This window comes from Mustela nigripes, chromosome 7, assembly GCF_022355385.1.
Source record: "Mustela nigripes isolate SB6536 chromosome 7, MUSNIG.SB6536, whole genome shotgun sequence".
Taxonomy (NCBI): Eukaryota; Metazoa; Chordata; class Mammalia; order Carnivora; family Mustelidae; genus Mustela; species Mustela nigripes.
Window position 1 is genome coordinate 112,541,377 of NC_081563.1, and position 15,088 is coordinate 112,556,464.

At 46.6% G+C, this 15,088-nt stretch overlaps 1 protein-coding gene across 3 annotated transcripts; it reads left to right on the top strand.

Annotated features, from left to right (window-relative positions):
* The first annotated feature begins 2,377 nt into the window (after positions 1-2,377).
* On the top strand, positions 2,378-14,643 carry LOC132021791 (signal-regulatory protein beta-1-like). Of its 3 annotated transcripts, none has more exons than XR_009405445.1 (5): positions 2,378-2,492; positions 3,239-3,595; positions 10,052-10,408; positions 13,090-13,240; positions 13,405-13,475. XR_009405445.1 is itself a non-coding variant. In XM_059406678.1 (5 exons), exons 1-5 carry the CDS (start codon positions 2,423-2,425, stop codon positions 14,050-14,052), a joined length of 915 nt encoding a protein of 304 aa, XP_059262661.1. In that variant the 5' UTR covers positions 2,378-2,422; the 3' UTR covers positions 14,053-14,643. The 3 variants fall into 3 exon arrangements, 2 of the variants coding, with proteins under 2 accessions (XP_059262661.1, XP_059262662.1); XM_059406678.1 differs by lacking the exon at positions 13,090-13,240 and adding an exon at positions 14,030-14,643 and having other exon boundaries at positions 13,405-13,512; XM_059406679.1 differs by lacking the exon at positions 13,090-13,240 and adding an exon at positions 14,033-14,643 and having other exon boundaries at positions 13,405-13,512.
* Positions 14,644-15,088: the final 445 nt, after the last annotated feature.

The window sequence follows — 15,088 nt, forward strand, 5'->3', positions numbered from 1 at the left end:
TACAGTGAACTTGGGACCCAAACTCACAACCCCAAGATCAAGAGTTGCTCGCTTCACCAACTGAACCAACCATATACCCTCAGCAAATACAGCTTCTGAAGTCCACACTGCACTGTGCATTTGGGCTAAGTTTACTATTCCATCAATAAAAGGCTGGAAGAGGGAGTCATTTCTGGAGCTGACCTCATTTGTCCCCAAAATCTCTTGGGTCCTGATGAACCCATTTCTTTCTTCAGCTCAGTAGCTTTTAGTGGAAGCTGGTGCAGAATGAGGCCACAAGACAACCACCCCCAGATGTCCAGAGCTCAGGAGATGGGATGCAGCCCCAAACTGCAGATCCTTGTAGGCCTGGGGCTCCCAAGTAGAGAATCACCAAGAAGACCTCAAGATGGGGGGAGGGGCCCAGTGCAGAAAACAGAGCCCAAGACGGCCAGGAAGGATCATTTCTGCTGGGCCTGTCCACTCTCTCTGAAACATAAGAAGAACTTATTCCAAATTTTTTCTTGTGATTGAGTTCCTGTTTCAAAGCCCCGTGGTCTGAGACATTGCAGGCAATAATCTCAGTCTTTTGGTATTGTTTGAGACCTGATTTGTGACCGAGGATGTGGTCCATTCTGGATAAATTCCATGTGCGCTGAGAAGAATGAGTATTCCATTGGTTTAGGGTGGAATGTTCTATATGTATCTATGAAGTCCATCTGTTCCACTGAGTCATTCAAAGTTCTTGTTTCTTTGTTGATTTTCTCCTTAGATGGATCTGTCTGTTGCTGAGAGTGGAGTGTTGAGATCTCCTGTATTAATGTTTTATTATCAATATGTTTCTTTATTTTGGTTAGCAGTTGCCTTTTATAGTTGATTGCTCCCATGTTGGGACCATAGATATTTACAATAGTTAGATCTCCTTGTTGGATAGACCCTTTAAGAATGATATAGTGTCCTTCTGTATCTCTAACTACGGTCTTTAGCTTAAAATCTAATGGATGAAAGACCTCAATGTGTGACAGGATACCATCGAAATTCTGGAGGAGAGCATAGGCAGTAACCACTTTGACATCGGCCACAACCACTTCTTTCAAGACACATCTCCAAAGTCAAGGGAAACAGAAGGAAAAATGAACTTTTAGGATTTCATCACGATAAAAACTTCTGCATAGCAATGGTAACAGTCAACAACACCAAACAAAGAGACAACCCACGGAATTGGAGAAGATATTTGCAAATGACACTATAGATAAAGGGCTGGTATCCAAGATCTATAAAGAACTTCTCAAACTCAACCCCCAGAGAACAAATAATCAAGTCAAAAAATGGTCACAAGACATGAACAGACACTTCTCCAAAGAAGACATACAAATGGCTAATAGACACACGAAAAGATGCTCATCATCATTAGCCATCAGGAAAATTGAAATCAAAACCATAGTGAGATACCACCTTAGCCCAGTTAGAATGGCTAAAACTGACAAGAGAAGAAACAACAAATGCTGGAGTGGTTGTGGAGAAAGGGAAACCACCTCACACTGTTCGTGGGAACAGAAGTTGGTACAGCCCCTGTGGAAGACAGTGTGGTGGTTCCTCAAAAAGTAGAAAATAGAGCTGCCCTTTGGCCCAGCAATCGCTCTACTGGGCATTTAGCTCAAAGATACAGATGTAGTGAAAAGACGGGCCACAGACACCCCAATGTTCGTAGCAGCCATATCCACAATAGCCAAACTGTGGAAGAACCAAGATGCCCTTCAACAAATGAATGGATAAAGAATGGTTCATATGTACAATGGAATATTACTCAGCCATCAGAAAGGAATACCTAACTTTTGCATCAACATGGATGATGTGGAGATTATACTGAGTGAAATAAGTCAGAGAAAGCCAATTATCATATGGTTTCACTTATTTGTGGAACATAAGGAATAGCATGGAGGGCATTAGGAACAGGAAGGAAAAAAAGTTGGGGAGAGATTCAGAGCAGGATACCAACAATGAGAGATTTGGACTCTGGGAAACAAACAGAGGGTTGTAAGGGGTGGGTAGTGGGGGGATGGGTGAGCCCAGTGATGTGTATTAAGGAGGGCACGGATTGCAATGGGATTCTGGGTGTTATACGCAAATGATGACTCATGGAACAGTACATCAAAAACTAATAATGTACTATATGGTGACTAACAAACATGATTATAATTAAAAATTAAAAAAAAAAAAAACAAAATGTAAGAAGAGGCCCCTCTCACCATGTGAGGCCTCTCTGCCTGATGTCTGTTTCACAATCCAGAAGCAGATTGCTGCCTCACCACCCTGTTACTGCGTCATAGATGCTTCCTTCCTCTTCTATCCCAAGTGAGGCGGACTGTTCCTCCCTACAGAACAAAGGCCCCATTGCCCCAGCACACACATTTTCAGAAAGCGGGACCCTCAGGCCTCCTCAATGTGGGCCCCTGCCTCTAGACCCTGCCCTCCTCCTTACCTGCTGCTGGCTCTGCTGTTGGGACTCACAGGTGAGCATTGCCTTGAGGGAGATTCCCCATTGCCTGCCTCCTAAACCTCTCCCTGCCCTTGGCATTTAGGGCCTCCAGGTATGCTACAGGTTCTACAGGTGTGCTACCCAGACTCTCCACAGAAGGCCTGCCTCAGAGCTATGACTATACTCCTGACTTGCAGATGAGGAAACTGAGGCAGAGAGAGCAACCAGACCAGTGCCACCTACTTACGTTAGTGGAGCTACTGGGGTTCATGTTCAGCCCACTCAGCTCCATAGTTCATCTTGTTAACCATGTTATGCTGAGTGGCTCCTCAGTGGAGGCCACGTGCAGAAACATCAGAAACAGAGAGGCAAACAGGAGAGACATCCCATCACACGCAGAAGTCTCCCAAGTTCTACTGTGCTGCGTGTACTCACAAACTCTTGTTAATGATGTGCTGCATGTTTCCTAGGTGCCAAATAGTTACGGAAGTTTAACATGTACTATAATTTCACTTAATGAGTTTGTGTTTCTCGATGTCTCCAGAGACTAGCTAGTCACCAAGGCAAGAAACCCAGCTGAAAATTCAAAAGGGTCTGTGGGACATCATTGAGCCTCTCTGTGTCTTTGTTTCCTCAGTTGTGATGGGATCTCCCTTTACAGGCTTGGGGCGAGGGCCGCTACCAGTTGCACTCTCTCAGGGAGTTGTTCTGCATAAACACATGAGGAGATGGGCGGGATTAAGGCAGGATGATTAGACCACTGCTCTGTTGTCCCTCCAGGTGTGGCCGGTGAGGCGGGGCTGCAGGTGATCCAGCCTGACAAGTCAGTGTCAGTCGCAGCCGGACAGACAGCCACTCTGCACTGTACCATGACCTCCCTGAGCCCCACAGGGCCGGTTCAGTGGTTCAGGGGGACAGGGCCAGGCCGGGAGTTAATCTTCAGTTTCCAAGGAGGCCACTTTCCCCAAGTAACAAATGCTTCAGACACCACAAGGAGAAACAACATGGACTTTTCCATCCGCATCAGTAACATCACCCCAGCAGACACCGGAACCTACTACTGTGTGAAGTTCCAGAGAGGGACCCCTGATGATGTGGAGTTTAAGTCTGGACCAGGCACCCAGGTCACTGTGAGCAGTGAGTACGGCCTGGGCCTCATTTGTCCCCTGGTTGTGATAACAATGAGAATGCCCTTCATTGTCTGGGCAAAAGCTAAGAATCAGGCATTGTGGTGGGTGTCCGCGACTTCAGCCCCTTCCACGGATCAGGGAAGTTGAGGCCTAGAGAGGTCCTGTTGCTTACTCAAGGCCCCTGACAAATGGTAGGAAAGTCTAGAACTCCAGTCTGTGAGTCCACAGTTCTCGCCTTATGCAATCCTGACCAGCCCTCTAGTTCCATGGATGAAGGACTTACAGTCTGAGTGACTTGTCCATTCACATGACCCAATCTAACTCCTGCTTCCAGACAGTGTCCCCTCCATGTGGCTGACTCTTCTCTACTCAACACTTACTGAGCACCTGCTGTGTGCAGGCTCTTGTCTGCCTGCAGGGGGAACAGGGAACAAAACAGGGAAGGGCTCCTTTCTCATGAAGCTCACGTTCCCTTCCCTTCCTGTGGACCAATGCACCCAGGGCAGGGAGGTGGGTTATGTCTCTCTTTCAATGTAGAAGAATCACAGTGAGAAGAGGTAAAAGCTCACTGTTTATGCTGAGAGCCCAGGATGGAGAAGATGCCAGAGGCTGGGCATTTGTTGTGGGTCTGTGCAGAAAAGCATCTTGCAATTCAGGGACTGACTCACATAAGAGCACTGAATCTCCTCTCAGCTCCTGGACATAGGCATGCGGGTGGTTTTATCCTGATTGTGCAGGTGTTACAGGAATTCCCAGTCGTACCCACCTTGCCTGGGCACCAGCACTAGTAGGTGGCTTCAGCATGGGGTAGATCTGTTCCTTCTGGGAGAGCTCTCCTTCCTCTTCCCCAAGCTGCCCACACAGGGGATGCCCTGGTTGAGAATGGATGAAGCTGGAGGGACCACCTCAGCGCATTTACAGATGGGGATACTGAGGCTCAGCAGATCTGGCCTGAGCAGGGAAGTGAGCCACAGCCTGACTCACAGCCCTGCTCTCTGCAAACTCACTGCGCCGGCCAAAGTGGGAGAAAGTGCCCACCCTCTCCTTGAAACTCTTGTAAGTCTTGTATGGTTCTCTTTTTCAGCAGTAAACATTAAGAAAATACGGGAAGAGGTGGGCTAGCTTTGCACTCCCAGATCAGACAGGTATGCAAACATCTGGTGAAGTGTCGAGCCTGTTCCTGAAAGACACGGCTTCTCACGTGTAAGAGCCTTTGGAGTCTTTCCCCAGATATGTGGTGATGCTTCTTCACTGAGCAGCCTGGGGCACCAGCCTAGACAGAGCAGTGGGGCCCTTGCAATCCCAGCAATACTAGGCACCCCATTCCTGGCTCTGCAGACTAAGGATGACTGGGAGGCATATCCTGGAGGGTATTTGGCTCCGTGAGCAAGAGTTCACATTCCAGACTCAGCTGTCGGGACCCTCTGTTGTCAAGTCAACATGTCTGGACACCCGGTTAGACCCCTCCCCATAACCGCTTGCAGCGAGAATGTCAGATGGAAAAGGAGGGTGGCTGTCACTGTTGGGCTGGAGAAGGTGAGATATTTGCTCTGTTGTGGATGAAACAGCTGGAGGCCACAGGAAGTGGAGGAGGAGGAGCCCTGAGGAGGAGCCCTGCTCTGCTAGGACCAAAGGAGCTTGGCTCCTTGGTGAGGGAGAAACAGACCACGGAGGGGGAGTTTCCTCACAAAGTTGTCCTTATTTTACAGTTAATGGATCACAGGGAATAATTTCCAAATCCATGATACTGAACAGGGCCAAGCAGGTTCTATATATTAGGGCTGGAGATGAATATTCAGAGGGGGTTTTTAACACTAAAATGAGACTGAGGCAACTTCTTTCAAGATATGTCTCCAAAGGCAAAGGAAACAAAAGCGAAGATGAACTTTTGGGACTTCATCAAGATCAAAACCTTCTGCACAGCAAACAAAACAAACAACAAAACAAAGAGGCAACCCACAGAATGGGAGAAGATATTTGCAAATGACAGTACAGGCATATTTTCGGTTGTGTGGGGGTTGGTGCCACTAAACCCTATGTTATTCAAGGGTCACTTGTAAAGGTGGAGAAAAATAAGAACAGAGAGTATGAGAAGAGAAATTTAAATAACAGTGGGAAAAGAATAAGAAAAAATAAAAAGAGAGACAGAAGAGAAAAAGAAAACTATTTTAATTATTTTTAAAGAATTTAACCTCAGTAAAAAATTCCCCAGTGCCTTTACCCAACTTCATTTCCTTAGGATCTTAAGTCAGAAGGATCATGTAAAAATTTTCAGAATACCTTAACAAAAATAAATAGGTTAATTTTAATAAATTTATATACAGGAGGAAAACCATCTTATATAGTTAAAGAGCTGTGATCATAAGTATGGCAATCATCTTAGAAGATATTACTCAGAATAGAGAGGATATACTTAACTAGTGTGATAATCACAACTTCAGCAAGAGTGAAGGTTCTGATGCTCATGAGAATTTTATCTCATTTACGTAAACACTGCTATACATTGTCATTTATTCTGAAACTTAAGTATAGTTTATGAGACAATTTTAAGCTAATGGAAAATTAGTGGAATTTGTTTACTACAAGGAACTAGCTTTAAACAAAGGTCTATCCTAATGAACAATAGTGTTTTAGTTATCTTAAGAAAGTGAATGCTATTAAAATTTGACATATGGTACTAGATTGCTTTATAAAAGACTTAATTTTCTTAAAGAAATAAAATAAGAGTATTTTTAATATAACTTAGTTTTTAATAAGCTAGAATGTATATAATTTTTTCTCTAATTTTTTAATATTAAGTCAAATTAGTTTTTTTACATTGATGTATCTTATAGTCTTGCTAATTCTTTTTCTAGTTCTGTCACATTAGATGCATTTGACTTTTCTGTATACACCATAACATATTACTTCTTCCTTTTAAATCTTAATGGCCTTTATTTCTTTTCTCCAACACAACATTAAATAGGAGTTGTGAAAGAACAAAAAAAAAAAAAAAGAGAGAGAGAGAGAGACTGAGGTTACTGTCAGCCACTCTCTGATTCATCTGCTCTTTTCCATCTGTGTTTCCAATGATAAATCCCAAGCACACTGCTTGCATTCCCTTACTTGCCCCTTCCTGCAACCCTGTGTGGTAGGAGAGGGAAGGAGAAATGCCTCCTGTCCCATGTCACAGAGGAGCCACACCGTGCCATGGCAGTGCCTGCAGTCAGCTGGGCAGCCTGGTTCCGGCTTTCTTAGGGGTCCCCTATCCCCTGAAGGGACTGCTGCACACTCTCTCTGACCTCAGTGAGGTGTGCAGGGAGGCAGCTAGGAGTGGTTAATGCCAACAGTCAGACCCATCAGAAATGACCTTCCTGTGCCCAGACTGGTAGGGAGTCACCTGGCAGAGAAGACAAGGGGCAACTTGAACTGCACCTGAAACTGCACCTGGGTCCTGGCCTTGACTCAGAGTTCATTTCTGGAACCTCCTCTGTGGGAATTGGAGGGGACAACGCCTTTCGCACACTATCAGAAGGGGAGCGGGTTCTCCACAGCACCTCATGCATATCCTGAGCACTGATGTGTCCAGAGTTCCACTGTGCTGTGTGGACTCACAACTCTTGTTAATGATGTGCTGCATGTTTCCTAGGTGCCAAATTGTTACTAAAGTTTAACATGTACTATAATTTCACTTAATCCTCAAAACAGTCTCTACTAGCATGTTGGGCCACACTGTACATATACAGGGAATGCACTTACCTCTGTGTGTGTGTGCGCACGTGTGTGCATGCATAGGAATGGGCATAGGGAAAGGTACACACACGCATTTGCACACACACATGGGATTTTGGAAAACACCTTGCTTTTTCTCCTCATAATGCAGCCAGTCTATGTGAAATGCACATTAGAACGATGTTTGGATCCCTGTCTCTGAGCTACTCACCCTCTTCTTTAATTCTCTAAACCTACATCTCACCCCTCACCAAGCTCTTAAATTAAAAACAAACTTCTCTCTTGGTAAAATGAATAGAACCTTGTGCATTACTACCTTGGAAATGCCTCCATGCTGGATTCAAGTGGATGAGGAAAGAAGGGGACACAAATTCAGAGACTCCTGCCTATGTGATCTGCATCTGTAATTATATCCATTTTCATATCCCAATCCCAATTATCTGATTGGGATTGGGATATAATGCCTCTGTGCCTCAGGAAATCTCATGAGTGATAACTTTCTAAATTCCTGAGCACTCACCATGTGCCACACACACACCTGGAAATGCCTATGTCCATTATGTCATGTGATCTGTGTATCCAAGGCAGACATTCCTGTCACCCCTACCTTGGAGATAAGAAAAGAAGGCACAGAAAGGGCCAAGGTCGCTGAGTGTAAGTGGGAGATCTAGGATCAGAACCTAGGCAGTCTGATTCTAAATCTCACAGGTCTAACCATTGCTCTTCTCAAATCCAATGACCACACTTCCATCCCATGAGATTTCTGCAGATCTTCCAATCACTGTGGAGAAGGGGGTTGTGTGGTGAAGAATGTTTGTAGTTCGCTTCTCTTAAGTGCTTCTATATTCTGGGTATATGCAAGTGTTTGTTTCATCCAAGTCACCTATGTGGGAAACTCAGCTTCTGATATAATGTCCTGAGAAATTCTCCACTGAAAATAGACTCCCTCCAAAAGGATCACATTGGGCAATTCACACATTATACAAATATATACCTACTAGGTGACAAGAACAGTTATATTAACATAGGGCATGTTGATGAGTAAAAGAGACAAAGTAGTTGCCCTTGTAGAAGTTGTATCATAGTGGAGGAAAGGACAGGAAAAAATAGATGCAATAAATCAGTAAATAACAGAGGTACAGAGATTGATGAACATTAAGGAAAAAACATGACAGTGCAGCTGGATACAAAAATGGGAGAATTGCTAGGGTGGGATGTATTTAAACAGGTAGCCTGGAGCAAAGATTTTAAGAAGGTGGGGGAGTGAGCTATGTTATTTTCTGGGGGAAGAGCCTTCCCAAACAGCATGGAACAGCATGAGAGCAGAATGCTCTTGCTCTCTTCAAGGATTTGGGATTTTATTCTGAATGAAATGGTACCTATGCAAGGTTTTGAAGACAGAAGTGACACAATCTGACATGAGTTTCATTCCAGCATTTGGTTGAGAATGGAGTACCACAGGACATAGAAGCATCTAGAGCCCTCAAGAGCTCAGTGCATCCATGCAAACAAGGAAAAGTGGTTTGCAGCAAGAGAGCAGTCAGCAGAGAAAGGGGAGAGGGGAGACACTGTGGGTGCCTGCAGTAGGGGAGCCATTAGGATGTCCTGGTACATAGGAATTGAGGTGGGAAAGAAAGGCACCCAAGGCTCAGAACCTAAGCATCTGGGAAAATAAAGGTGCCTCTGCTGAGATGTGCAAGGATTTGTGGAAAACTGAGTTCAGTTTAGGATATGTTAGCTGTGAAAGGTTTACTTCTAGCTAAGAAACAGTTCGAATGGTATTCGGACCTACAAAGCATAGCTCAGAGGCAAGGCCTGGGCCAGAAATAGAAATAAGAGGATTATAGATAGGGGCGCCTGGGTGGCTCAGTGGGTTAAGCCGCTGCCTTCGGCTCAGGTCATGATCCGAGGGTCCTGGGATCGAGTCCCGCATCGGGCTCTCTGCTCAGCAGGGAGCCTGCTTCCCTCTCTCTCTCTCTGCCTGCCTCTCCATCTACTTGTGATTTCTCTCTGTCAAATAAATAAAATCTTTTTAAAAAAAAAAGAGGATTATAGATACACAAATGGTAGATTTTTCACCTTTCCTTGGCTCCTCATGACCACCTGATCCTCTTCCTTCTCCCTTCCCATTTTCCCTCCATGACTCCCTCCATGGTGCATTCCTGTTTCTTCCCATTTTTGTCCTAGCACTTCAGCTTCCTGATCCGTCTTCTCCAGACTTGGAAACCAAAGTATGTGATGTTTTTAGTGCATCCAGGACCTGTTTGTAACAGCTCGTGCCCTCCTTAGGAGGCATGTTTGGTTGCAAATACTGCTAAGTGCATGGGTTTTACCAGCTCACACTCTGCAAGGGTGAACCACAAATTTCCTCCCTGAGGAGTAGCTAAGAAATGGAAAAGGACACTGGGTGTATGTCTGATGCACCAGCAGCCTGCTTCTCTGATTTCTATCCCTGCCTGGTTTTGAGGACACTTCATATAAGGAGGAATGAGTTTGCGTTTCTTGATGTCTCCAAGGACTAGCTAGTCATCAAGGCAGGAAATCCAGCTGCAAAGTCAAACCTGCTCTGTGACACATCATTGAGATTCTCTGTGTCTCTGTTTCCTCGGTTATGATGGGGTGTCCTGTTACAGGCTCAGGGCAAGGGCTGATCCCAGTGTGCACTAGGTCAGGGAGCTGTTGTGGGTAAACATGTGAGGACACACACAGGATCACAGCAGGATGAGGAGATGACTGTCTGTTTCCTCTCCAGGTGTGGCCGGTGAGGCAGGGCTGCAGGTGATCCAGCCTGACAAGTCAGTGTCTGTCACAGCCGGACAGACAGCCACTCTGCGCTGCACCCTGACCTCCCTGCTCCCCACAGGGCCTGTTCAGTGGTTCAGGGGGACAGGGTCAGGCCAGGAGTTAATCTTCAGTTACAAAGGAGGCCATTTCCCCCGAGTAACAAATGCTTCAGACACCACAAGGAGAAACAACATGGACTTTTCCATCCGCATCAGTAACATCTCCCCAGCAGACACCGGAATCTACTACTGTGTGAAGTTCCAGAAAGGGAACCCTGCTGATGTGGAGTTTAAGTCTGGACCAGGCACTCTAGTCACTGTGAGCGGTGAGTATGGCCTGGGCCTCCTTTGTCTCCTGGTTGTGACAACAAGTCAATAAGAATGCCCTCCGTTTTCTGACCAACAGCTAAGGATCAGGCGTTGTGGTGGGTGTCCCCGACTTCAGCCCATTCCACAGATCAGGGAAGTTGAGGCCTGGAGAGGTCTTGATGCTTGCTCAAAGGCCCCTGATAAATGGTGGGAAAGTCTAGCACCCCAGTCTGTGGGTCCAAAGCTGTTGACTTTTTCAATCCTGACCAGCCCTCTGGTTCCAGGGATGAGGGGATTATAGTCTGAGTGACTTGCACAGTCACATGACGCAGTCTTACTCCTACTTCCAGAGAGTGTCCCCTCCATGTGGCTGACTCTTCTGTACTCGGCAGGTACTGAGCATCTCCTGTGTGCAGGCTCTGGTCTGCCTGCAGGGGAAGCAAGGAACAATATAGGCAAGGGCTCCTTTCTTTCTTTTTTTTTTTTTTTAAACAATTCTTTTTTTTTTTTAATTGTTTATTTATTTGACAGACAGAGATCACAAGTAGGCAGAGAGGCAGACAGAGAGAGAGGAGGAAGCAGGCTCCCCGCTGAGCAGAGAGCCCGATTCGGGGCCAGATTCCAGGACCCTGGGATCATGACCTGAGCTGAAGGTAGAGACTTAACCCACTGAACCACCCAGGCGCCCCAAGATCTCCTTTCTTATGAAGCTCCCATTCCCTTCCCTTCTTGTGGATGAATGCATCCAGGGCAAGGAGGTGGGTTATGTCTCTCTTTCAATGTAGAAGAATCACAGTGAGAAGAGGTATAAACTCACTGTTTACACTGAGAGCGCAGGATGGAGAAGATGCCAGAGGCTGGGCATTTGTTGTGGGTCTGTTCAAAAAGCAGCATGCAATTCAGGGACTGACTTCCATAAGAGCACTGAATCTCCCCTCAGCTCCTGGACATAGCATGCAGGTGGTTTTATCCTGATTGTGCAGGTGTTACAGGAATTCCCAGTCGTACGTTCCTTGCCTGGGCGCCAGCGCTAGTATGTGGCTCCAGCACCAGGGAGATCTGTTCTTTCTGGGAGAGTCTCCTTCTTCTTCCCAAACTGCCCACACAGGGGATGCCCTGGTTGAGAATGGATGAAGCTGGAGGGACCATCTCAGCCCATTTACAGATGAGGACACTGAAGCTCAGCAGATCTGGCCTAAGCAGGAAAGTGAGCCACAACCTGACTCACAGCCCTGCTATCTGCACACTCACTGTGCTGGCCAAAGTGGGAGAAAGTGCCCACCCTCTCCTTGAAACTCTTATAAATCTTGTATGGTTCTCTTTTTCAGCAGTAAACATTAAGAAAACATGGGAAGAGTCAGGCTAGCTTTGCACCCCCAGATCAGACAGGTATGCAAACATCTGGTGAAGTGTCAAGCCTGTTCCTGGAGGACATGGCTTCTCATGTATAAGAGCATCTGGAGTCTTTCCCCTGTTGTGTGGTGTTGATCCTGAGAAGCAGTGAACTTCACCTAAGTTCCACAGCTTCTCCCCCAGCAACAGCCAGCCAATCCATAGTTCTTGTAATTAACACATTATTTGCAGAATGGCAGGATACTCCCCTCCTCTGCTTACACCAGCCCAGGTCACCACGGTGAAGTTTCAGCAGTGACAAGGACAGGGCAAGCCAGCACCTACCCTGCTCTACCACCCACAGGGCTGGGGGCCCCATGACCAGCTGACAGAGACCTAGGTCCAAATGTTCCCATTAGAGCTGGCTTTCCAGACCCCAAGCAGACAAACTCTACACATCTCCCAGGAGGGAGACTCTCAGATGACATGAGAAGAGAGAAAGCTCACTGTGTGTTGCTACCGGATCCACCTGTGTGAGAGCGCAAAGGAGGGAGGACTGGCAAAGGGAGATGTTGGCACAATTCAGCATGGCAAACCTCAATTACTGACAGAGAGGCAGCAAGGTGAGTGCTCTTCATGAGTTGTTTTAAATTGAGAGGATTGGCTTAGCCTCTGTATCCTCACTTCTGCCTGCCTTCTGCTGCCGGTTCCCCTCTAGAAACAGGGGCAAACATGGTCAATATAACTCTTTCACCTCAGAAAAAGTCCAGGGTCCCACCCAGAAGACACCTGCCATCCTCTAACATGCCAGGGGCAAATATGGTGAGAACCTACTCTTTCCTTTAAGATTACTCTATATATTTCAAAAAAAATATTTAGATTCTTTAAATTCAAATATAAAACCCAAAATGGGTCTATGTATAAAGTAAAAAAATCAGAAGCTGTCCTTCCAGATTCAACAGTCTATGTCCAACAGAAAGACTTTGGCTGACAGTGACAATGGTGTACGAGTGAGCTGGATGGTGTTTGAAATTCTCCTGAGCATTAGACCGAATTTCCTTGTCTCCCCAGGATATTGTCCAGCCAGCAGGTCTCCTGAGGTCAGGTCACCTTACAGACTGCCTCTTCACCTCTGTATGTGGGAGTTGTCAAACCATGTGCATGGAGCAAAACATGGCAGCCTTAACCCCACTGTGTGACATCTGTTCCCACTCCACTTGAGGCCAGCTGGACATTTGGTTCTATGAATCAGAGAGTTTAGCTTTGTCCTTGTCCAAAGACAAGGTCTCAGAGTCATCCTGCAGGCCAGCAGTGAGGGGGTTCCCTGGATCTGAGCCATGTCGTCTGTCCACTTTCTGTAAACTAGGAGCCTGTTGACTCATCAGAAAGAGGCTGTATGACCTGCTCCACTGGGTGTGAGAACCAATTCGGTAAACCAGACTTACACGTTCCTGAGTGCTCGTTCTCCCCACCTTTTCTCAAGAAGGACACCTGGCAGTGAGAAAGGGGTGAGTGAGGTGAGACACGTCTTACTCCGAATTCTGCCTTGAACAGGGGAAGAATTCATGAACTTCAGAGCGTTGATAAGCCTGAGTCACTTCAGATACAGTAAGTGGAGGACCCAGGGCATGGACTCTAGGGTGCCCCCCTCTGATGGTGCCTCCTATCCCTTCTTTTCCAGAGTCAAGGCCATCTACTCCAATCCTGATAGCTGTCACCCTGGGCCCGAAGCTGCTGCTGCTCATCACTGTCTCTGCCATCTATGTCCACAAGAAGCGAGGGCCTGATTGTAAGTTATGGGTCAGGGAGGGAAGGTCAATGTTAGTCCCAGAAAGAGCCAGGTCAGGGAGAGTGTCAGCACACAGGTCACCTGAAGTCAGTGCCCACCTGGAGTAAAGAACATATGACACACCTTCCTTGATACCCTTGGGAGTCTCAGGGTTCCCATTCCCTGAGGTGTTGGGGCATTTAGCCTATAAAAGGTGGGCAGGATCAAAGGCTATCAAAAAGTGTGGACAGAGTCCTAGGGATTCTGGGAAGGAAGTGGGCAGAGAGGCTCAATGAGAGGCAGCTGGGTGGGAGGATCCCTTGGAGACCATCACCAGATTATAGAAACTAGGGCTCCTTTGGGGTCAAGACGTCTGTGTTTAGAGGAAGGCTGACAGGTGCCAGAGGGCTGCTCTGAGGACAGCTTCCAATGACCCTATGTGGGTCATACCGGAGGGGATGGGAATGGGGGTTCAAGACCAAAGGGAGGAAGCTTAAGTGGCAGAGTCTTCTATCAGTGGCTGTCTGTCCTTTCACAGCAGGTGTCTCAAGAATAAAATAGCACCAAGAACATAAGAGACACATGAGGAACATTTCTGGAATGATGAGCAAATAATCAACTGTGAACATGGGTACCACAGCTCCTCCCTTCCTCCGCTACTATATGCCACCCTCAGTCTCTGCTCCTTCCGTCCTTGAGGGGCCAAGCCAAAGAAAAGGAACAATGAGAAACTTCCCCAACTTTGCCCCCAAATACCTTGCTTGCTCCCAAGACCCACCTGTCCACAGTCCCTTCTCCTTCTCACAATTCTTGATGTCCCCAGAGCTGGGACTACATGCCAGGTCCTCAGCAGAGGCCATGGGAACTTTCTCTGGGCACTGATGCACAGATATCTGCCTGAATGTGAGAAAAAAGTCACATTTACACTTACCAGGTGTCTCTCATTCATCTTCTGGGGACTGTGGTCATGAACTACATGCTCATGTCCATGTTCTTGGGAGGTATTTCTGCCCACCTCCAGACATTCTAGCCTTGGTGAGGTTCTTCACAGGGTCTTAAATAAAATGAATCTCATCCTGGTATGAAGAAGAGAAATGATTCTCCTTCCTCTTTGCCTACATGTCCTACTCCTTAGACCCAAGGACAAAACACCCTCTTCCCTGTGATGGGAACACTAGCTCTTCTGTCACCTTCATCCTTCCCAGCCCCAGTGCTCATGTACGTGAGCTGGCAGTTCAGAAGCCTGGAGCCATCCTTGGTTTTCTTACTTTATATCCCCTATTCAATTCTGCCTTCAGAATGTTGCTTACAGTGGCCAGATAATCAATGTGAAGTAATCTACTCAGAGAAAGAGAAAGAAGCCGGATTTGTAGCGCTTGTGGACTTCCATGGTGTCAACACTTCCAATGTGACCAACGGCAAGCTAACAGTGTTTAACAACTTGCTTATAAAATTCCTGAAATGTTCTCAGAAGTGAGTGCAAGCCTCCTCCCAAAACCAGTGAGCCCCACCCAGAATCTGTACACTGCTCACCCCAAGCCTGCTACCTGGTCCTGGTCAACAGTACTCCTTCCTGGACCATTCTTTGTCTCTTACA

Bases quoted from the DNA above. Each gene is read 5' to 3' on its own strand.
- LOC132021791 (XM_059406678.1), top strand. From the start codon at position 2,423: ATGTGGGCCCCTGCCTCTAGACCCTGCCCTCCTCCTTACCTGCTGCTG. The intron at 2,493-3,238 runs GTGAGCATTGCC...TTGTCCCTCCAG, and splicing joins TCTGCTGTTGGGACTCACAG to GTGTGGCCGGTGAGGCGGGG. The intron at 13,513-14,029 runs GTAAGTTATGGG...GTCCTTTCACAG, and splicing joins CAAGAAGCGAGGGCCTGATT to CAGGTGTCTCAAGAATAAAA.